Source organism: Sciurus carolinensis, chromosome 4 (assembly GCF_902686445.1).
Source record: "Sciurus carolinensis chromosome 4, mSciCar1.2, whole genome shotgun sequence".
NCBI classification, from domain to species: domain Eukaryota; kingdom Metazoa; phylum Chordata; class Mammalia; order Rodentia; family Sciuridae; genus Sciurus; species Sciurus carolinensis.
Window position 1 is genome coordinate 157,339,743 of NC_062216.1, and position 24,169 is coordinate 157,363,911.

General features: G+C 38.2%; 1 protein-coding gene across 1 annotated transcript; it reads right to left on the bottom strand.

The window, feature by feature from the left end:
- Positions 1–852: 852 nt before the first annotated feature.
- Arl1 (ADP ribosylation factor like GTPase 1) lies at positions 853–10,550 on the bottom strand. The gene is made up of 6 exons (XM_047548081.1): positions 10,354–10,550; positions 8,788–8,925; positions 6,183–6,264; positions 5,078–5,189; positions 1,842–2,020; positions 853–1,190 (listed from the first exon to the last, which is right to left on the bottom strand). Exons 1-6 carry the CDS (start codon positions 10,355–10,357, stop codon positions 1,160–1,162), a joined length of 546 nt encoding a protein of 181 aa, XP_047404037.1. The 5' UTR covers positions 10,358–10,550; the 3' UTR covers positions 853–1,159.
- Between the last annotated feature and the right edge of the window lie 13,619 nt (positions 10,551–24,169).

The window sequence follows — 24,169 nt, forward strand, 5'->3', positions numbered from 1 at the left end:
TTAAAACCAAGAATGTGTAATTTCTCCTTTTAGAACCTGTAAAACTTTTACTTTTAACCAATTTACACATCTAATTACAGGTAGACAAGTAATGAAAGACAGTAAAGACATCTTTTATAATACTTCTTAAAATAAATTTTTTAAATTTCCTTTAATGTGAATTTTTTTCTTTATTGTGCTGTGAATCCCATCAAATATACCCACTTAGGATTGTTTTTACTGTCACTGATCACTTTTACAAGTATAGACAAATTTATGATATCATTTTAAATGTTCTGCAACTAATTAGCATAATTTTAAAAAGGTGGTCTGTGTTGTCAATATTCACATTTTTAGGAATATATAGCACAATTTATGAAACAAACTTCTGACCCAAAAGTTTTACTTTGAGTCCATCTCACTAGTATGTGGCCTTGGGCAAGCCAATGTATCAGCACTATAGGTCCATATTCTTGAAGTGAAGACATTACAATCTGTCCCAGCTGTGTCACAGGGTTCCCTTACAAACTGATTACATCAGTATACATAAAGCTCTTTTAACAACTATAAAGTACGATAAAGTGACAATTACAGAAAGTCAGTGAAGTCAGTCACCAAAATATGCATGCCTATAATCAAAAACTTTAAGTGAAACAGTTTAATATAAAGTGGTCAGTTAAGCAAATGAATTTTATATTATACATACTGTGCTCCTACCCTACTCTGGAGTCTAATCTTTGGAACTCTTAATTCATTTTAAGAAGGAAAAAATCTGAATTAATATAATTGTTAGTGTTTACACAAACAAGATGCAACCACTAATTCAAAAATAGGTGGATTTTCCCCCAAGAAGAGTGTATTCTTTAATAGAACTGTATTTGAATAAGAGAGTGCATTCTTTAATAGAACTGTATTTGAATAAGAATTCCATACAAATAGAATATATACCTTCAAGAAAGCAAGGAAAGAATGTTTTTACATTACATAGAATATTCAGATGATTCAATCAAGTTACCCCTCCAAATACTTATTTTTTTGTATTTATTATGAACTTTACAGTCAGTTCTGTATATGCCAACAATCGTGTAGTTTCAACACTTAGTGATGTGATGTACACCTGCTTGGTTCTAAAAAGAGAATGTGATGCAGCCTTCATTTCAGAGGAGATGAAGTGATTGAATTACTGTCTGCTTTTTAATGTTTCGACTAACCTGTGAAGAGAAAATGAAGTTTCATGAAATTAATTTTCAGGTATAAAGCATGAACATTTATAATATAAATTTTATAATGGAGACAGATTCCAAACCACATAAAGTGATGAAGGCTAAGACAAATTAGAAGGAGGTTATAGACATAATTTCCATGAAGGTCATATAAGTTTTAACTTCGTGATTTACACTAATAATCAAAAAAGACCAAATACCTATTTTCCAGGCTGCTACTATTGTTGTGCTACATATGGATGATTCAAAGGTGAAAATTAGTCTCATTCCTCAAGGAGTTGATTATCCAATGAACAGATGCACAAATCAAACAATTACGAGTCAGTGTAACAAGTACTATGTCACAGATCTCTAACAAGGTCATCTAACTCCATGTGTGGAAAGGTACGGGAATGGAGATACATCAGGAAAAACTCTTGAGAAGAGAGCTTTACACTAATTTCTGAGGGATTGGAAATTAAGGGGGAGGTGAGGCAGAAAAAGGACTGAAAAATGGCAGAGAGCTGGATTTACCTAAATAACTATAATCAGGTACATATGGCTGAAATAAAAGTGGAAGCGCATGAAGACTAGTGGGAGAAAGGGCTGGGAGAACCTGTGTGATAAGCTGCTAAGATGGTTTCTGGAAGCGATACTTGCCATTCCATTGCCTCATCAAGGCCAGTGCCTTTGGTTGCTGATGTTTTGAATATCTGCCATTTTCGGTCCTTCAAGGCAGGTAACCCAAGTGAGTTTGCCATCTCTGAGGGAGTCATGGCCTGCTCCATGTCTTGTTTATTTGCAAACACCACTAAAATGGCTTTTCTCAGCTCTTCTTCCTAAATAAAAAGGAAGATATTTAATTTCCTCTAATTGATTAGGTTCCTTGAGTTTATGGAAAAAACACCAAAAAGGACATCACTTTAAAAGTACATTTCATATTTATTAAATAATATATAATGTTTATTATAAATTATTTGAAAATTAGAAAAATACAAAGAAAGAAGCTTCATTCATAATCCTACCTCCCCATCACCACTGTTAACATTTTGGAGTATTTTCTACTAGTACTGTGTTCTACAGATACTTAGTTTACTAAGTTAATACATTTTCACATTTAAGATTACATATAGTTCTATACCCTGCTTTAAAAAAAAAAAAATGAATGTTTCTCCAAACCATAAAAATTTTTTCAAAAAAGTGACTAAATATACTCTACACTAAAGATGCACATACCATAAATCATATAACAATTTTCTAGTACTAGACTCTTACTAGATTCTTTTCACTTGATTATGAGAGAAACCCAAGTAACAAGGTCTTCATATAGAAATCTTTGAATCTGTTCTCTTAACACAGTTCTCTAAAAATGGAATCAAAGTATGAACATTATGTTGAGGATTTGATAAAGTTAATATATATTATAAATGGCTTTCTAGAAAGGCGGTAACAATTTTTATTCCACCAACAAATCTAAATTTTCAATGTAGCTTTGGTATACTGGAAAATTATTTTTCTAAACATAGATCTAATTGTATGTTTATTATTAGGGCATTAGAAATGCAAATGTTATTAGCAATGTGTTTTTCTTCTATATAATTCCTTTTTCTCATTTTTCTACTAATTGGCAAAAGGTCTAGATATGATCAAGAACAGTAAGTCTAGCCAGGTGCAATGACTGTAAGACCAGTCACTCAGGAGATTAAGGCAGGCGGTCACAAGTTTAAGCCAGCCTCAGCAACTTAGCAAGGCCCTAAGGAACTCAGCGAGACCCTGCATCTAAATAAAACATTTAAAAGGGCTGGAGATATGGCTCAGTGGTTAAGCACCCTTGGTTTAATCCACAGTACAAAAAAAAAAAAAAAAAAAAAAAAAAACAACCAAAAACAAGTAATTCTTAAGTTACTGGTGTTTGGTAAGTTCTAAGTTCTAATTTCCTGTTTTACTCTTATTTACATTTGGTATATCTGTTTTTTTTTTTTTTTGTGGGGGTGGAAATCTTTGTGTTAATACAATTAAATCTAATAACAGCTTGCAGCTGTTATTTTAAAAATTCATTATACACAAGACAATTAAATAGTTCCTTATATTTATATTTGAATGTAATCTACAAAGATCTTATAATAAATATGATGATATGTTGTTAAAAAAATTAAGAATAAGTTTGAAACTACTAAGTTTGAAATTTATAACTTGGAAATTATTACAAAGTCAGTAGTCCAAGAAATCAGAAATCCAGAGTCCTCTTTTTTGAGAATGCTTTTACTTAGTATCAAGAGGTCTAGAACTTATATTTAAGCATTCAATAACTGGGTAAATCATAAATATATTTTTGGTGGGAAAAGGAAATTTAACCATCTGATCTTCTAGAGCAAATGCAATTTCATTATTAATTAAATTAATCATAGCATATCTTATTTTTTAATTTTTAAAAATTACTTAATGTATCCTCTGAATCAGATCAATCAGCCAATACAGCATAATAAACTCTGTGAATAAAATGTACTGAGTTCTTAAGTACTATCCACTCTTCCACACATCAAGATAAACTCAAGGAACTTATATTTTGGGGGGGAAACATACATTAATAAACAAATACATGCCTGTACATGTACGAGCAACTCAGGAGACCAAGGTGGTGGAAGTATTTAAAGTTCAAGGCCAGCCTCAACAATCTAGTGAGACCATCTCAAAATGAATAAAAAGGACTGGGGATGTAGCTCAATAGTAGCATACCTCTGGGATTAACCCCCAACACTGCAAAGTCACACTAACATAAAATCAAGAAACAATAAGTGGTATAAGGAATTCGGTAGGGTAAGGGGTTAGAAAGTAACTGAAACTTCTCTTTCTGGAAGACTGTGTCCGGAAAAAAAAAAGAAGGTAGCAATGGAAGAGAGGTCCAAGCAGAGGGATCAATAGGTACATAAGGCCCAAAGCCAAGTGTACAACTTACTATGCCCAAAGAAAAGAAAGGTCAGTGCGGCCCAGTGAAGTGGCACATGTCTATAATCCCAACTACTCAGGAGGCTGAGGTGGGAGGATGGCAAGTTTGAGGTCAGCTCCAGCAACTTAGTGAGACCCTATCTCAAAATAAAAACAAAAACGCTGGGGATGTAGCTCAGTGGCAAAGTCCCCAAGTTCAATACCTAGTACTGCCAGTAACCCAGAAATACACATTTCTGACATGTCTCTCCCTCACAGAGGAATCTCAATTATTTTCTGACTCAAGATCTTACTTTATTCTTTATTCCACTTATTGTTTCTTTACTAGTTTTTAAATTACATTTGTGCTTCTAAAACAGCTAAAAAAAAAAAAAAAAATTTTTAAATATCATATCATAAGGGCTAGAGCTTAGCTCAGTGGTAGAGGGCTTGCCAGGCATGCATGAGGCCCTAAGTCTGATCACCAGAACTACGCACACATGCATACACATAAGGGGGTGGAGGTATACATCACAGAAGTGGCTTATAGTAGTTTAAAAGTTGCTTTAAGAGAGCTCTGAGAGCTGGGGTTGTAGCTCAGTGGTAGAGCGCTTGCCTCGCATGTGTGAGAAACTGGTTTAGATTCTCAGCACCACATATAAATAAATTAAATAAAAATCCATTGACAACTAAAAAAAATACATATTTAAAAAAGAGAGCTCTGAACTTTCTGGAAATCAAAATATCTAGCTTATAGGAAGTTACAAGGTTAGAGTTAGATTTCCTTTTTTCCTCCATTTCCAACTATATTTCTAGAATAGGAAGTAGTATGAATAAGAGATAACACTAGCAACATGAAGGGAAAAAGTTACTGTATTCTTTTTCATTATTTCTACATGTGATAATATATGCTGGAAAGAGCAAGCAAACATAAATGATTTCCCTTCATTTTGAAGTAGTAGTTTACTTACCTCCAACATGGCAACTAACTCTGATTTAGAAATGCCAATTCGGTCTCGGTCACAACTGTCTACTACATAAATGACTGCATCTGTGTTTGAATAATAACATCTCCAGTATGGTCTAAAGAAAATTCAAAAAGGGGGAACATATCATTATTGCTTGAAAGAAAAAACTGACATACCAATTTACATGCTAGGATTCAGGGCAATAATAAGGGGGTAGGGAAGACTGCATGCCAATCCTACCCTGCTCATGTTAGAATCAATGCTGTAATGATTACACTGTTTCTGATGGACATCTCTCATGTCCCTAGGATTTGGCGAGGTTGAAAGAATGGCGGTAAATATTAAATCAAAGGACCAAGGAATTTCAAAATAATTCAACTTTTTTAGGCAGAGAGAGAGACTTATCTATAAAATCACTAAATTTTCTGATAGAAAAGTTGTACAAACATCTGGCCAATGTAGCTTATAAATCTTTAACTAGGAATTGTTTAAAAGGAATGGACTTTAATAATGATTTTATCAAAGTCATTAATCACTAAAGACACCAAGAAGCAGAAATGGCTAAAATTAGAAATAACCTCAAAAGTGATTTAAGGTATGAAATGGGTTAAAGGAAGGGAGTATGTGTAGGAAATGTATTACTAATCTCTTACAATGGCACCATAGTAAGCTATCACCGAATTACCAAATATTCATGCAAGTCCTGAATTGCCAGAGACATCTATGTTTACCTCACCTCTAAATGGGGTATTTTTATGAATTCTTAGTCTGTTACACAGAGGAAGGGGCTGACAAAGCTAAACAAAAGGCCCTTTTTAGTTAAAAACTACTTTAGTAATTAGGGCTTGAGATTTTCATGAACAGATTTGCATTTAAGTGATATCTGAAAAAAGTCAGATATCTGAAGTAGTATTTTTAGATTTTAATTCAATGGATGCTCTGAAGGAATAGGCAGTTTCAAATTTTGCCACAGTTTAAACTTAAGTGACTCCAACTAATTTACAACAGAAGATGTTTTGCTTATTGCTGTTAACACTTAACCAAAAAAAAAAAAAGAAAAAAGAAAAAAAGTTAAATACCACAAAATCGCCTGGTATTTAAACCATACCTGATACTTGTCTGTCCTCCTAAATCCCAAACTTGGAATTTAAGGTTTTTGTATGTCACCGTCTCTACATTAAAGCCAATAGCTGGAAGAGAAATCAAATTGATAGTGTGTGTACATTAATACATTCTACTTTCAATTCTACTTTCAAAGTATCCAATCTAATTGAGTTTTAGCAATTAATAGTAACTGTTCAATCACATTATTAGCTGGGATATTATTACTTCATTTAAGACAGTATTCTGTGATATACACAAATAGCAATTAGCAAGATCAGCACCACCTTCAGATTACATAATGCCCTGAAGTATCTCATTCCCAGTGCAATGGAAATCCTATTATATTAAATTCCCTCAGTAGTGGCAAATAAAAGTGTTCAGAAAGTTGTAGTTTGTAAGTATATTACAAAAACTGGAATACTGTTAGGTAGCAAATAAACAGAGATCAAAAACAAGAACAGGCCAGAGGCAGTGGCACATGCCTATAATTCCAGCAACTTGGGAGGCTCAGGCAGGACTGCAAGTTCAAAGATAGCCTTGGCAATTTAATGAGGACTGAAGCAACTTAGACCCTGTCTCAAAATAAAAAATAAAAAGGGATGGGGATATGGCTCAGTGGTTAAGCACCCCTGCATTCAATCCCCAGTACTAACAAAACAAAACAAAACACCCAAGAATAGATTCTTAACTTCTGTAATGACACAGCAATGGTTTTACAGAAGCTGGGTTCTCTGAGGCCGGTAGTCTCACAGACCCTCCTCAACAGCTCACTCAATAAAGTCTAGCTGGACGGTTGAAGGGGAACCATATAGCTAGGGCAAGATACTACCATTTTTATTGAAAGGAATCTAAGGGAGTGGAAAGGATGCTGAAAAAACTTAGGACTGATATATATAAGATTACTTACATTTTACAAGATTAAAAATATCAAAGCAAAAAACAACATAGTTGTAACTGGATGATTAAAGAAAAAAAAAAAAAAAAAAACAATAGTATGAGAAACCTAACTGGAAAACTAAAAAGCAAGTTCATGATGTCCCCCTTAGAATTAGGCAAATTACACAGTGATTACCCCCCATTAACCATGATTAAGAGCACTATTTATGTGCAAAGGACAAAAGTATAGTATAAAAAGCCCTCACTGAAATGGGACCAATGTGCTGCCTTGTGCACTGCACGGGCCACCAAGAGCTGCCATAGAAGAGATTAGAGATTTTGAGAAGAACCAAGGAAACTGAAATGTATTGAAAATAGCAAAAAGAAATAACACATGCTACAGAGTTCAAGGGGTTCTTCTTTTATAAAAGCTAGACTTTTCTTTTAAAATCTGGAACTTCAGTAACAGTAGGTAACTATAGAGGCATAATTTAAATAATCCTGAGCAAATCTGAACTCTTCAATTTAGTTTAAATGTATTAATCTTAAGTAAATTCAAATCAACAAATGAAAAAGTATAAATAACAGTATTCTTATAACAGTATTTTTATATAGTTTAACAGGTTTGTGAATATTTTTCTAAGTAAGCAACAACTGATTTAAAGTTGAGGTGTTTCTTTTGTTATTTTTAGGTACAAGTTTACTTTGACACTCAGTCTCTACAACTCAGACCTTTAAAAGTAATCAGTAGAACCCTGCCATCTGAAATCCCAACTACTCAGGAGGCTGAGGCAGGAGGAGCTCAAGTTCAACACTTGCCTGGGCAACTCAGTAATGCACTGCCTCAAAATAATACAATGTAAACAAAGGCTGGGGATGTAGGTATAGTACTTGAGTAGCAGGCCCAAGTCACTGGGTTCAAACCCAAGTACTACATCAACAACAACAACAAAAAGGAATCAGTAGAATTACTTAAGAGAAATTAACTATAATTAAAATACTAGCAAATACAGGAAAAAGGCACTCTGAATACAATAATATCACTTATCATCCATATAATTCTTTAACACACATTTACAAAGCACTTTCTTCTCTCTCCTGCCCCTGGGTGCTGGGACTGAATTCAGGGCCAGTGCTCTACTACCACTGAGCTATATCCTCAATCCCTACAAAAGTACTTTTGTACACTTCATTTATTTCCCCCTCAAGGCCAGTAGATATTTATTATCTTCATTTTATCAGTAAAGATACTGGCTTTCAGTAAGATTTAGTGACTTAAGTCAACTTCAGCTCTAAATAGTAAATCTGCTGTGCACCCTTACAGGGAGCCTTAAATTACATCAAATTGCCTCTTGGTTTATAAAAAAAAGTGTTATCAGGCCAGGTGTAGTACAGTATGCCTACTGTCACAGTGATTCTGGATGCTAAGGCCAGAGGATCACATGTTCAAGGTTGACCTCAACAACCCAGCAGGCCCTAAGTAAATCAGCAAGACCCTGTCTCAAAATAAAAAATAAAAATAAGGCTGGGGATGTAGTTCAGTGGGAAAGCACTGCTGGATTCACTCCTCAGTACCAAAAAAAAAAAGAAAAGGAAAAAAGTGTCATTAATATTATATTCACACTGGAAGTTTACAAACCTTATCAATTTATTATATAAATTATTTATTCAGAAAGTTATATTAGCTATAAACCAGAAAGTTCCTACAATTAGTTTATCATGCCAACACTTACTAGGAATAGTAGTAACAACTTCTCCAACCTGTAATCTGTACAAAATTGTGGTTTTTCCTGCACCATCTAATCCCAAAATTAAAATCCTCATTTCCCGGGTTCCAAAGAGACTGGAAAAAATGCTCGAGAAAAAGCCACCTAAAAGATGATAAAAGCAAAAACATATTCAATATTGTGTAAACCGGATGCACAATACATGTAATCTTGTCCTTTTAAAGCTACATACCAAATTAAATAACAATATATTCTCCTGGTAGATATTTTTGCTTCTAATGAAATGTAATGCTCAATATCACACAAGTAATCAGTGATGTATCAGTAGCCCTAAATATTATGTCAGGCAGGCAGAAGACATACTAAACAATTAGAAATTTAGTCATCGCCCTCATGAGGTTCAGAATAAGGATGCCTTGGCATGGTTTTCTGACTATCCCTAAAGACCAAAGGGCCAGTCAGAAGGGCAGTGGGACAATGAGGTTCCTCCCACATGAAAAGCAATTATTGTAGAGCAGCACAACTACCATAACTAGCTTTAATCACTGAGACTTCTTCACTTAGCAATATAGCACGCTCAAGGCACACAAACCAGAAATCACAAGAACTATTTCTGAGAGCCACTGGAGAAGATCAAAAAGAAACTGAGAATAATAATAAGTTGACAACAAAAGTGACGCTACACTTTTCTTATACGGAAAGCAGGTGGGAAAATTAAGAGCGGCCAAGTCTGGAAAAATGAACATACCACGGGCTACAGAACCTTGGGAAAAGTCAAAGGGCCTGGGTGTAACTTGACAAAGTCCTTACTACCATTTACAGGTAGGAAAGATGCGGAAGAACAAATCTGAAGGGTTACACGAGACAGGCTCTGGAGCAGGAAGGATCCTCCCGGAACACCGCCGAGGGATTTAAACCAAAGAACATGCATCTTCATGTTAGAAGGTGGTAAACAAGTTAAAGCAGGTTCACCCTCACTTGGGCTCGAGCGGGCAGAACGAACCGTCCCAAGAACTGAAATGAAAATGTCATTCACCGGACCAGGACTACCCTTCTCGTTTTCAGTTCATGTGGCTCAATTTTACACGAAAAGCTGCAGCAAATAATCGCACAGATGCCAGCGCGGCTCTAAAGCGACACCCCACGTCGGACTTCTCAAAGTGACGCAGTCCTGACTCCCGAACTGAGAGAACTCAGCCTCCGTGCGGGGCCCGAGTTCGGGTTTCAACGTGTCGGTGAACCTGCAACGGACACGTCGCTAGGCTTCGCAACTGTGCCCAGCGAGTCGAGGGGGGTGTCAGGGGGTGAGGCGAAAGTCGGTGTCGGGAGAAAAAGACTCGCGGCCCGGTCGCCCCCGCCCCCGACCGTACCTGGGAGAGGCAGCCAGGGCGGTGGAGAAAGCGCCGGGCCGGTCCACCCCGCGGGTGAAGAGCCCAGGTGAGCGAAGTCCCGCGCGACCCGCCCCGGAGAAGCCGGCCACTCGGGGCTTCCCACCGCGGCGCCTTTCCTCCTCCCGCCCGCCGCCCTCAGCCGCAGCCCCCCGAGCGCGCCCGGACACCTCGGACCGCTCACCCATGATGACCCGCCAGTCGGCCCTCGTCGGTCCTCGGAGGCAGGCCTCGACTCGGCAACGACTGCTATTCCAGCCTCGGCGCCGCCACCTCCGCTAGCTTTGCCCTCCAGTCGCGGCTCCAAGGCGGTCTCCTCTCAAGCCCGGTCAGCCAGCAACTTCCACGTCGGATTCCCGGCGGGGGTGGGGGCCGGGGCCGCCGCGTCTGCGCGCTGGGCACGGCGGCCTGAGAGTCCGCGTCGGCGCTTTCGACGCAGGGCTCCGGCTGGCCGAGCGTAGATGCTGGAGACGCCAGAATCTTAAAGAATACAGGAACCTGAAGTCGCTCCGGTTTCTGATTTCCTGGCTAAAAACGGTTTCCGAAATACAGGGATACGAATTTTCATGTTAAATTCTGACACGAAAAATTGACGAATCAGCCAACTCAGAATGCGAGTAGGGCCTACTCGAAGCGGCCGCGCAGAACCCTCGCGCAGGCTGCTGCATCGCAGGACTTGCAGGACCTGGAGCGTCCTGCGCGGGCGGCCAGCTCTCACCAGGTGCTTTCCCCAGAGGGAGATAGGACGACGTAATAATAATGGGAAGACGCCCCCCACCTCCCCGCGCCACCAATACCCGGCAGCCTTACACCCGAGGTCGCAACCTGGGGACTTTTTGCCATCTCGGTGGCCTACAGGACCAGCGTTAGAGCCCTGCGGTCTTTCTCCCTTCGGACTCTGGACACCTGACCACCCTTCCGTAATTAGCCGTGTGGACCGACTAGACCGGATTAGCAAGATCGGGGGAACTGTTCCCTTAGGGGTGTCACTTGGAAGTCATGTAGATTTTGACAGTGAAATTGTTGAAAGCAGGGGGGAAGCACACCTGGAGGATGGGGAAGAGTCCCCGAGATTCTTGATTTGTAAAGGTCAAGCGTTTGTCTCTTAAAAATTTCTAAAGATACACAGAAGAGTAAACCGATCCCTTAACCCCAAACCCTCAGTACCCGCCAGAACACTTAACATGTTTCTCAGATTTCTTTCCTAATACAAACTTTGCAGGTTATTTATTTATAATAGAAGTCATCCATTCAAGAGTTTATGAGTTACCTTTTTAAAGAATTTTTTTATTGAGGTATAATTGAACAAAATTGTATCTTTGTGGCGTACAGTGTGAGGTTCCGATATGTTTGTGTTATGACGTGGTTACCACCAACTAACATATCCATCACCTCACAGTTATTTTTGTAATGAGAAATGTTAGAAGATCTCTCTTAGCACTTTTTAAGTATGCAGTATGTTGTTACTAAATATAGTCACCATACTGTATGATATATCTCTAGAATTCATTCCTCTTGTCTAAATGAAACTTTGTATCCTTTGGCTAAAACCTCTCTGTCCCTATGTTCCCTGTTCCCTGGCAAACAATCATTCTACTTTCTGCTCCTGTAAATTCCACTTTCTTAGATTCCAAATATGAAGTACTTGTGTTTCTGTGCCGGGCTTATTTCACTTAGCATAATGTCTTCCAGGTTTGGCTATGCTGATGTAAGTGACACAATTTCCTTTGTAAGGCTGAATAGTATTTCATTGTGTATTGTATATATATCACTTTTTTTTTTCCAGAGGAAGAAAAGTTTATTTTGGTTTCTTTCTCACATCTTCAAGCATCGCCCTCTTGGGCTGCCCACAGGGACTCTCATACTTCTATACTATGTGTGGCTTTCCAGGCCTTCCTTTGAAATCTTTGTGGAAGCCTCCATGACCTCCAAACTCCAGCGTCCTATATTTCTGCAAAACCAGTACCACATTGTTGACTGCAGTGTCTGCACCATCCTGAGCAGTAACCATTCATCCTGAGACCATGGCTGCAGCTACCTCAGTGCCTACACAGCTGAGCACAGTGAAACAACTTCTAGGCCTGCCTGTGCGACCAAGGTGCCCCCATGGTCTCTTCTCAAAGGAATTTATACTTTGATACCCTTGAGTCTGAGATGAACATGGTCTTGCCAATTCCTGGGATACCTTCAAACCATCTTTCCTTTTTGCTCTGTGTAAAGTACTTAGCATCTCTTTAAGTGACTGTAATTCTTTAACAAGCACAGTTTCCTTAGCATCAATTTTACTCACCCATTTCTGGCCAAACTGCAAGTTTTTCCAGATCTTTCTGCTTCGCTTTCTGCTCCTGATTATCACAGTAAACTTTTAAAAGCTCCCATCAATATCCATGCTACAGCCCAAATGCTGTGCTGTTTTGAAATCTCCTCCACCACTTTAATTAGTATATCACCTTTAAATTCAACCTTACAAAAAGTCTCAGGACACAAGCAAAATATTGGCAAAGTCTTTGCCAGAAAGTAACACAAATGGCCTCTAATTCAATTTCCAATAGAATCCTCCTCTGAAACCTCATGAGCCCAGTCTTTACTTTCCACAGTTCTAACAGCATCCTGGTCTTTTGAGTACTCACCAAAGTCACCCACTTAAAACATTCTAAAGCTTTTCCAGCTTACAGCTTTAAACTTTTGAAAATTCCCAAAAGCTCAAGAAAGCTTTTGAACTACATGATCAGGTAAGTCATAGCAAGAACCCTACAATCTCAGTACCAATTTCTGTTTTAGCTTTTTTTTTTTTTTTTTTTTTTTTAAATCATTGTGACCCAAAGACCTGAAAAGAATAATATAGAAAAGGAAAAGTTTGTTTTTGGCTCACACTTTCAGAGGTTCAGTCCATGATCAGTAGACTCCATAGCTCTCCGCCTGAGGTGAAGCAGAATGTCATGATGGAAGGGCATGGCTGAGGAAGCAGAGCCACACTTTCTTTTTTAATGTGTTAATTCACAGGTATATTAATTTCATGACTTTCGAATAAAACTGCAATGAGCATGGGAATGCACATATCTCTTTGACACACACATTTTATTTTCTTTGGACATACACCCAGAAATGGGGTCATATAGTAATTCTATTTTTAATCTCTTCAGGAAACTCCACACTATTTTCCACAATGGCTATATTAATTTATATTCCTACTGCCTATTCTGGTTTATTTGTTTTGTTGTTTTGCTTTTGGTTCTGGGGACTGAAACTAGGGATGCTTTACAACTGAGCTACTTCCTCAGCACTTTTTATTTTTTATCTTGAGACAGGGTCTTGCTAAGTTGTTGAGGCTGGCCTTGAACTTGCAGCCCTCCTGCCTCAGCTTCCATAGCTTCCGTAGCTGAGGTATAATTCCGTGGGATTATAGCATGCACCACTATACCCAGCACTTGTCCAGTTGTTTGTATGTTTGCCTATTGTTCTGATCCTTGAAGACCATCAATCCACAGAAATTTTCCATGCAAGGAAACGTTTGGTCTTGCTTCTTTTTATGATTTATTATTGGAGAAGGGAAGAGTGACTCTTAACCTAAATACCTGAATCTTTTTGAGGCTATCCTTTCTAGGCATTGTGTTCTGAGTGTCAGGCCTTATGAATCCACTGATCTTTCTCCCTATTCTTCATCTGACTCCTCTTCATCAAGATTAGTTGTTTGCCAGTTGCATATCTTAACCATTGCTACTTCACATTTATGTCCCTAACATATTAATGTTTGGGTACAATTGCAATATTATTTGAAAATATTCCCTTTAAAAGGGAACAAAAAATGTGCTGTAATATAACTTTGTATGCAGACTGCATATTTAGAACCAAATAATCAAATGAGATATATGTCAGGATGTTTTGTATACTGAAGTACTGCATACAAATTAAAAAGCATTATTATTGACTATTAGATGGCATTTCAGTCCTTCATAATCTGAACTAAGTGTGATGGGCTAACAGATCTGGTTCCATGAGAATGTTATAGGCCAGACTATAAAGGTATTAACTAAACAGACTCCATTTTGCTCTGAGACTCCATGTTATATAGGAAATAAGCTTCTCCCATGGGAACACCCCACCTCTGTACCCATCCTCAGTTACTTACCGTGACATGTTTAGCAATACAAAGTGACAATTCTTATGTAATGAAAACTTGCGCTCTTTTGATCTCTATTGCCCTTAACCAGTGACCATGTAAATGGTAATTGTGTGAATGTTAGTAACCATTCTTTACTTTGTACCTAGGTAAGGGTCATTTTGACCCACTTCCCCTCTGTCGATGATCTCATGATGTTAACGTGTAATTTCGAATCATAGCAACAGACACTTATGACTGATGTGATTTTTGGTATAAGAATCCCTACAACCCTGGGGTCAGGGCTGTTCTCCCAATATCCATTTTTTGGGGCATTGTGTAAGACAGTCAGCCGGCCGGCTTAATAAAGACTCTAAAATTTGAACTTCTCAGTGGTGATCGGTCTGTTCTTAAGTTGTGCCCCATAACATTTGGAGTGGTGATCGGTCTGTTCTTAAGTTGTGCCCCATAACATTTGGAGGCCCCAGTGAGATCCTTGCTGCCTGGTGGGCAACCACCGCTCACCACTGACCTGGAAACTCCTGGGAAGGGGAGAGACCACAACGTTGCTCCTAGGGGAAGACCTCTGAGAGACGTTCCTCAGCCCCAGGCTGCATGGTCTGTGGAACCCCAACCCAGGACTGAACTAAGTTCTCTGAGAGAGTCACCTGTTTCTGCACCCCTGGGGGACCGGTAAGTCTGTTTCTGGTGGATCCACATCTGGGGACTCTGAGGAAGGCTGGACGCAGCATTACTTCCCGAGTCTGGGACTGGCAAGATGTTGCTCAGTCCCTCTGGTCTGGAATCTGGAGTGACCATTGTCCTTGCTTTATCTGCTCTGTGTTTGTTTGTCCTTTTCTGTTTTTTTTTTTTTTTTTTTTTTTTTTTGCATTTAAGTGTAAGCATGAGTCAGTCTCCCTCATGTCACTACTCCCTTCCAGGACATATTAACTAATTTCCAGGAATTCCAGAAGAGAGCCAGTGGCTATGGAACCAGCTGCAATGTCTTTTCTCTCTCTAAATTCTGTGAGAGAGAATGACCAACCTTTGAGGTCAGATGGCCCCCTCAGGGGACCACCAAATTGTCCTTGAGCAGCCTGAACAACTTGATCAAATGTTTTGTAGTCAAATTTGGAAAAAAATGGTTAAAAAGGTTTTTAACCATGTTCACTAAAGCTTACATTAAAATGTAAACTGCTGCCAATTGGAACTTCCAACTATTTGGTGGAGTTGGTCCACCAAAATGCCAGGCTAAAATTTTGATGGCTGCTATCCAGGAGACCAGAAAAACTGGTTTAGAACAAGACCCCAACCTGAGGGGGCTCTCCCAAGGAGACCAATGGAAGCAGCTCCCTTGCTGTCTCTTCGGGAAACTCCTTCAGGGAGGGATAGGGCATAACCTTTGTCTATATTCTCTTAATTATTTTTCATCTCTGATGAGAGGGACCACATTAGGATGGAGGCCAAAGACTTTTAAAAATTCTATTTTTTAAATGGAATTAAATCCTATTTTAATAAAAAAAATTAAACATATTTTTTTATTTATTATTTTTTTTATTATTGTACACAAATGGGATACATTTGTTTCTCTATTTGTACATGGCGTAAAGGCATACCATTTGTGTAACCATAAATTTACATAGGGTAATGTTTGATTCATTGTTATTTTTTTCCCTTCCCCACACCCCCCCACCCCTCTTTTCCCTCTATACAGTCCTTCCTTCCTCCATTCTTGCCCCGCTCCCTAAACCTAACTCTAACCCTAACACTAACTCTTCCCACCCCCCATTATGTGTCCTCATCCACTTATTAGCGATATCATTCTTCCTTTGGTGAGATTGGCTTATCTCACTTAGCATGATATTCTCCAGTTTCATCCATTTGCCTGCAAATGCCATAATTTTATCATTCTTTATGGCAGAGTAATATTCCACTGTATATATATACCACATTTTCTTTATCCATTCATCAATTGAAGGACATCTAGGTTGGTTCCACAATCTGGCTATTGTGAACTGAGCAGCTATGAACATTGATGTGGCTGTATCTCTGTAATATGCTGATTTTAAATCCTTTGGGTATAGGCCAAGGAGTGGGATAGCTGGGTCAAATGGTTGTTCCATTCCAAGTTTTCTAAGGAGTCTCCATACTGCTTTCCAGAGTGGCTGCACTAATTTGCAGCCCCACCAGCAATGTATGAGTGTACCTTTCTCCCCACATCCTTGCCAACACCTGTTGTTGCTTGTATTCTTGATAATCGCCATTGTAATTGGGTTGAGATGGAATCTTAGGGTGGTTTTGATTTGCATTTCTCTTATTACTAGAGATGTTGAACATTTTTCCATGTTTGTTGATTGCTTGTATATCTTCTTCTGTGAAGTGTCTATTCATTTCCTTAGCCCATTTGTCGATTGGATTACTTGCATTCTTGGTGTAGAGTTTTTTGAGTTCTTTATAGATTCTGGAGATTAGTGCTCTATCTGAAGTATGATTGGCAAAGATTTTCTCCCACTCTGTAGGCTCTTTCTTCACATTGCTGATAGTTTCCTTTGCTGAGAGAAAGCTTTTTAGTTTGAATCTATCCCAGTTATTAATTCTTGCTTTTATTTCTTGTGCTATGGGAGTCCTGTTGAGGAAGTCTGGTCCTAAGCCGACATGTTGAAGCTCTGGACCTACTTTTCTTCTATAAGATGCAAGGTCTCTGGTCTGATTCCGAGATCCTTAATCCATTTTGAGTTTAGTTTCATGCGTGGTGAGAGATATGGGTTTAGTTTCATTCTGTTGCATATGGATTTCCAATTCTCCCAGCACCATTTGTTGAAGAGGCTATCTTTTCTCCATTGCATATTTTTGGCCCCTTTGTCTAGTATGAGAAAATTGTATTTATTTGGGTTTGTGTCCGTGTCCTCTATTCTGTACCATTGATCCACCTTTCTATTTTGGTACCAATACCATGCCGTTTTTGTTACTATTGCTTTGTAGTAGAGTTGAAGATCTGGTATTGTGATACCCCCTGCTTCACTCTTTCTGCCAAGGATTGCTTTAGCTATTCTGGGTTTTTTATTCTTCCAGATGAATTTCATAATTGCTTGCTCTATTTCTGTAAGGTACATCATTGGGATTTTCATTGGAATTGCATTGAATCTGTATAGCACTTTTGGTATATGGCCATTTTGACAATATTAATTCTTCCTATCCAAGAACATGGGAGATCTTTCCATCTTCTGAGGTTTTCTTTAATTTCTTTCTTTAGTGTTCTGTAGTTCTCACTGTAGAGGTCTTTCACCTCTTTTGTGAGATTGATTCCCAAGTATGTTATTTTTTTCGAAGCTATTGTGAATGGGGTAGTTTTCCTAATTTCTCTTTCTGAAGATTCGTCGCTTATGTATAGAAATGCCTTAGATTTATGTGCATTGATCTTATATCCCACTACTTTACTGAATTCACTTATGAGATCTAACAGTTTTCTGGTGGAATTTCCTGGTTCCTCTAAGTATACAATCATATCATCAGCAAATAGGGATAGTTTGAGTTCTTCTTTTCCTATTTGTATCCCTTTAATTTCTTTGGTCTGTCTAATTGCTCTGGCTAGAGTTTCAAGGACGATATTGAATAGGAGTGGTGAAAGAGGGCATCCCTGCCTTGTTCTAGTTTTTAGAGGGAATGCTTTCAGTTTTTCACCATTTAGAAGGATATTAGCCATGGGCTTAGCGTAGATGGCCTTTACAATGTTAAGGAATGTTCCCACTATCCCTATTTTTTCTAGTGTTTTGAGCATGAAGGGATGCTGTATTTTATCAAATGCTTTTTCTGCATCTATCGAAATAATCATGTGATTCTTGACTTTAAGTCTATTGATATGGTGAATGACATTTATTGATTTCCTGATGTTGAACCAACCTTGCATCCCTGGGATGAAACCCACTTGATCATGGTGCACTATCTATTTAATATGTTTTTGTATGCGATTTGCTAAAATTTTGTTGAGAATATTTGCGTCCATGTTCATTAAGGATATTGGTCTGAAATTTTCTTTCCTCGATGTGTCTCTGTCTGGTTTAGGTATCAGGGTAATATTGGCTTCATAGAATGAGTTTGGAAGGGTTCCCTCCTCTTCTATTTTATGGAATACTTTGAGAAGTATTGGAATGAGCTCTTCTTTAAAAGTTTTGTAGAACTCAGCTGAGAACCCATCTGGTCCTGGACTTTTCTTTGTTGGTAGGCTTTTGATGACTTCTTCTATTTCATTACTTGAAATTGGTCTATTTAAATTGTGTATGTCCTCCTCCTTCAGTTTAGGCAATTCATATGTCTCTAGAAACCTGTTGATGTCTTCGAAATTTTCTATTTTGTTGGAGTATAGATTTTCAAAATAGCTTCTAATTATGTTTTGTATTTCAGTCGTGTCTGTTGTGATATTTCCTTGTTCATTCCGAATTTTAGTGATTTGGGTTTTCTCTCATCTTCTCTTTGTTAGTGTGGCTAAAGGTTTATCAATTTTGTTTATTTTTCCGAATAACCAACTATTTATTTTGTCAATTTTTGTATTGTTTCCTTTGTTTCAATTTTGTTGATTTCAGCTCTGAGTTTGACTATTTCCTGTCTTCTACTACTTTTGGTGTTGGTCTGTTCTTCTTTTTCTAGGGCTTTGAGCTGTAGTGTTAGGTCGTTTATTTTTTGAGTTTTACTTCTTTTATTAAATGCGCTTCATGAAATAAATCTTCCTCTAAGTACTGCTTTCATAGTGTCTCAGAGATTTTGATATGATGTTTCTTTGTTCTCATTTACCTCTAAGAATTTTTTAATTTTCTTCCTAATATCTTTTGTTATCCATTCTTCATATAATAGCATATTGTTTAATCTCCAGGTGTTGGAGTAGTTTCTGTTTTTTACTCTTTCATTTATTTCTAACTTCAATCCATTATGATCTGATAGAATACAAGGTAGTGTCTCTATCTTCTTGTATTTGCTGACATTAGCTTTGTGGCATAATATATGGTCTATTTTAGAGAAGGATCCATGTGCTGCTGAGAAGAAAGTGTATTCGCTCTTGGTTGGATGGTATATTCTATAAATGTCTGTTAAGTCTAAATTATTGATTGTGTTATTGAGATCTATAGTTTCTTTGTTCAATTTTTGTTTGGAAGATCTGTCTAGTGGTGAGAGAGGTGTGTTAAAATCACTAGTATTATTGTGTTATGGTCTATTTGGTTTCTAAAATTGAGAAGGATTTGTTTAACATACATGGATGAGCCACTGTTTGGGGCATAGATGTTTATGATTGTTATATCTTGCTGATTTATGCTTCCCTTAAGCAGTATGAAATGTCCTTCTTTATCCCTTCTGACTAACATTGGCTTGAAGTCCACATTATCTGAAATGAGGATGTATACTCCAGCCTTTTTGCTGAGTCCATGTGCATGGTATGTTTTTCCCCATCCTTTCACCTTTAGTCTATGGGTATCTCTTTCTATGAGGTGTGTCTCTTGCAGGCAACATATTGTTGGATCTTTCTTTTTAATCCAATCTGCCAGTCTATGTCTTTTGATTGATGAATTCAGGCCATTAACATTCAGGGTTATTATTGAGATATGATTTGTATTCCCGGTCATTTGGTTCATATTTAAAATTTTATTTATTTATTTATTTATTTTTTGACACATCTTAGTTCCTCCTTTATTTGACAGTTCCTTTTGGATAATTCCTCCCTTTGCTGATTTGCTTCTTTGTTTTTTATTTCTTCCTCATGAAATATTTTGCCGAGAATGTTCTGTAATGCTGGCTTTCTTTTTGTAAATTCTTTTAGCTTTTGTTTATCATGGAAAGATTTTATTTCATCGTCAAATTTGAAGGTAAGCTTTGCTGGGTATAAGATTCTTGGTTGGCATCCATTTTCTTTCAGAGCTTGAAAAATGTTGTTCCAGGCCCTTCTAGCTTTTAGGGTCTGGATTGAAAAATCTGCTGATATCCGTATTGGCTTCCCCCTGAATGTAATTTGGTTCTTTTCTCTCACAGCCTTTAAAATTCTGTCTTTATTTTGTATGTTCGGTATTTTCATTATAATGTGCCTTGGTGTGGGTCTGTTGTAATTTTGTGTATTTGGAGTCCTATAAGCCTCTTGAACTTGATTTTCCATTTCATTCTTCCGATTTGGGAAATTTTCTGATATTATTTCATTGAATAGATTGTTCATTCCTTGGTTTGTTTCTCTAAGCCTTCCTCAATCCCAATAATTCTCAAATTTGGCCTTTTCATGATATCCCATAGTTCTTGCAGATTCTGTTCATGATTTCTTACCATCTTCTCTGTTTGTTCAACTTTGTTTTCGAGGTTAAATATTTTGTCTTCAATATTTTGTTCTGTCTTCCAGGTGTTCTATCCTATTGGTTATGCTTTCTATGGAGTTCTTAATTTGGTTTATTGTTTCCTTCATTTCAAGGATTTCTGTTTGGTTTTTTTTCAATATCTCTAACTCTTTATTGAAATGATCTTTTGCTTCCTGAATTTGCTCTGTTAACTGTCGATTGGTGCAATCATTCAATGCCTGCATTTGCTCTTTCATCTCATCATTCAATGCCTGCATTTGCTCTTTCATCTCATCGTTTGCTTCCCTAATCATTTTAATTATGTACATTCTGAACTCCCTTTCTGTCATTTCTTCTGCCATGCTGTCGTTGGATTTATTGATGTAACATCTAGATTTGTTTGGGGCATTTTCTTCCCTTGTTTTCTCATATTGTTCAGGAATCAGTGGGTCATTAAGATATTGCAGATTTCCTCTATCAACTTATAATGTCCCTGAAGATTGCTAGTATATCCCCTCTTATCCTTCAGTAGCCTGAAGTCTTGGAGGAAGTTGATAATGTGGAGCTCCACGAAGAAGCTGCCTCTCTAGGGTGGTGACCCTCAGGTGGCGTATATTCCCTGCTAGTGGTCAGAGGTGTCTCCACTTGTTGACCAATGGTCATCCAATGGGGAACTAGGCTGCGGGCTGAGGCAAGTCCTGTTTGTGCCTGTGTCTCTGGTTTTACTGTCCCTGTGGGAAAACCTCTCCCAGTAGGGAAGACTCACTTGGTGGGAACGTCTCGCTGGTCAGTTCCCCTCCTAGAGGTTCCCTTCAATCTACAACTACCACCTGGGCTGGGCTGTCTTCCTCTCCAACGTTCCCAGGGGCCCGGACCTACCTCCCGGGCCTGGGAGCCTCACCCTCCGCAGGCGAGTCTCCTTAGGCTGCCTCTCCCAGATAATCTGCCCGCAGTCCTGGAAACTTCGCTCCGCCCCTAGGTGTGTCTCTGTGCGGTTCTTCCAGCAAGAAGCCACCTAGCTCCTGGGACCCTACTCTGCACCTAATCGCCTGGCTATGCGGCCCCTCCTCTGAGCCGCCACCTGGAGCCCCGTACAATAGCTCCGATACCCAGAGACCTGCCACACACCTCCTCCACCAGACAGCAGCCTGGTTTCCGACGCAGTTACTAGGAGTCCAAGCAACTCACTTCGCGTCTCCTCCTCCCGCCAACCGCCCGTAGCCCTAGGCAGTCACCCCAAGCCCAAGTGACCCGCCCTGTTCCTCCTCCTCCTCCTCGGGGTAGCCCCCCGGGTGTTCAGGGGCGGTGGCTCCGAGACCAAGCGACCCACCACGCTCCTCCTCCAGGCAGGCCACCGGTGTTCAGGAGTGGTCGCTTTGAGTGCAATCAACTCACCACTCGCCTCCTCCTCTGGCAACCGCCTGTGGCTCTGATGCAGTCACTCCTAGACCAAGCGACCCACCGTGCTTCTCCTCTTCCTCCGGGCAACCCCCCGGGTGTTCAGAAGCGATTACTCTGAGTCTAAACAGCTCACCACTCAGCTCCTCCTCAGGCAGCCACCCGGAGCCCCAGTGGTTGCTCCGAGTCCAAGCGCTGTGCTGAGCCGCCTCCTCTACGATGATCCCAGTTGTCCGTGTTCACCGCTCCAGCGGGGGGAGGGGCATCTCGCCGAGCAACTCCACTTCACAAATTCCCTGCGTTCCGGGGCTACCGCCCCATCCGGGACGCCTCCCCAACGGGAGAGACTCACCCGGCGGCTTTGAGTTGGTCCCAAGTCTCTCACTATCTCCTCTTTTGAATCCTGTGTCCTGGAGCAACGTGAAATGCAGCCGCCCTCTAGGCCGCCATCTTGAAACTCAAAAATTCTATTTTTTGAGTTCATGATTTTGATCTGGTGCACCTAAGTTAATTTTTTATCAGACCTATTTTATTCAACTATAAGGTTTTCTTAATGCTCTGTCTCATTCAGAGGCCAGTTTACAAGGTTCAACTCTCAATCTAATGGGTTTTAAAAAATAAGCTATACGGCCTTTGTCCATCTGTTTATTTTAGGACAAAGACCAATAAAAATATATGTACACCAGTGTATTGTCATGTCTACATATATTTGGTACCAAAATTGACATGTGAGCTCATAAATTAAAATTAAGAAAATAGATCCAAATGCTTTTGATTCATATGATTTAAAAGGTTTTTAAATTGGGTAAACAAAAGTATGACTTTCAAGTTACTAATACCTTTTTGTTTCTAGGTGGTCAAAAATAATAAAATGTTAATTTTATAAAATGTCTAATATCCATTGTTTCTAGGTTTTTCTTCAACAGGAAAGAAATGACTGATATGGCCCAATACACTTCTCTGATATCTTGGTTTTAAAAAAAATAACTAATTTAGATTTAACATATATGGGATTGATCATGGATGTGTTTGTTAGAGACATCTGATTGGTTTAGAGAATTAAAATGCTGACTGTTAAATATAACATCAAGTCCTCTCTTAACTCCTTAAATTCCACAGGGTAACATACTTAAAACATTTTTGGTGTTTTCATAAATTGGTAAATAAAAAGAGGATTTAAATTTACTTTGTGTTATCACTGAAAACATGGTTACTAAAAATCTTAACAGGTATTATTCTATATAAAGGTCCAAAAGTTTCAACTATATTTTAATAGAGTTCTATAAGTAACAAAGTATTTCATCTGATTAAAATGGAGTAATTTATCTAAATTCAGAAATTTATAAGAGCTGTTTCAAAATATAAATTTTAAGAAGGGGATTAACAGATTAAAACATTAAAAGGTTCTAGGTATAAAATATATTTAGTAAAAAATGTTTCTAGATAAAAAAGTCTTTGTGATAAAATAAAAATGTAATACATCTAAGTAAACAACAAGAGTGTCTAATTGAGTGATTAAAAAGTGTTAATTAAGGGTAAATTTTAAAAAGTTTATGTGTACATATAGGTAACACAACAGTTAAAACTATTCAAGGTTTGTTCTCTAAGGTCAAATATTAATGTACTGTTATAAACCAAAGTTCAGTCTATATGCTAAAATGACCAATAATTCTTAAAACATTAATTTACTCTTAACATTGTATCTGTTAAGTTTATTCTCTAGAGCAATGAGTCTTAAAAATTGAGGGTTTGTACAATTCTGGTTAAACAGCAACTGTTATTTTAGAGTATTGTACTACATCACAAAGTCTAAATTTTCTTTAAAAGTTAAACATGGTTAATATAAAAACAATGTAATTATGATTCTATTACTCTTATTTATATATTAAATGTGTTCATATCTTCCAGATATACAAGTTTTTAAAAGGTTTAAAAGAACATTTTATCAAGCTGGTGTTCTCCAACCTAAAGTTGTAATGGTAAATTTAAACTTATCAAAATAAGAAATTTTATTGGGGATTTATTTATATCATTTAGTGTTCTATAACTGGACCTGAACCTTATGTTACCTTCTGCACTGGGATAAAAATGTAAATGTATTTCTAAAAGATAATGAGAGTCTGATCTGTTTAAATGTTAATATCATAAAATAGGAAAACATTTTGCCACTTTACTACACAAAAGGAAAGTTAAAAGCT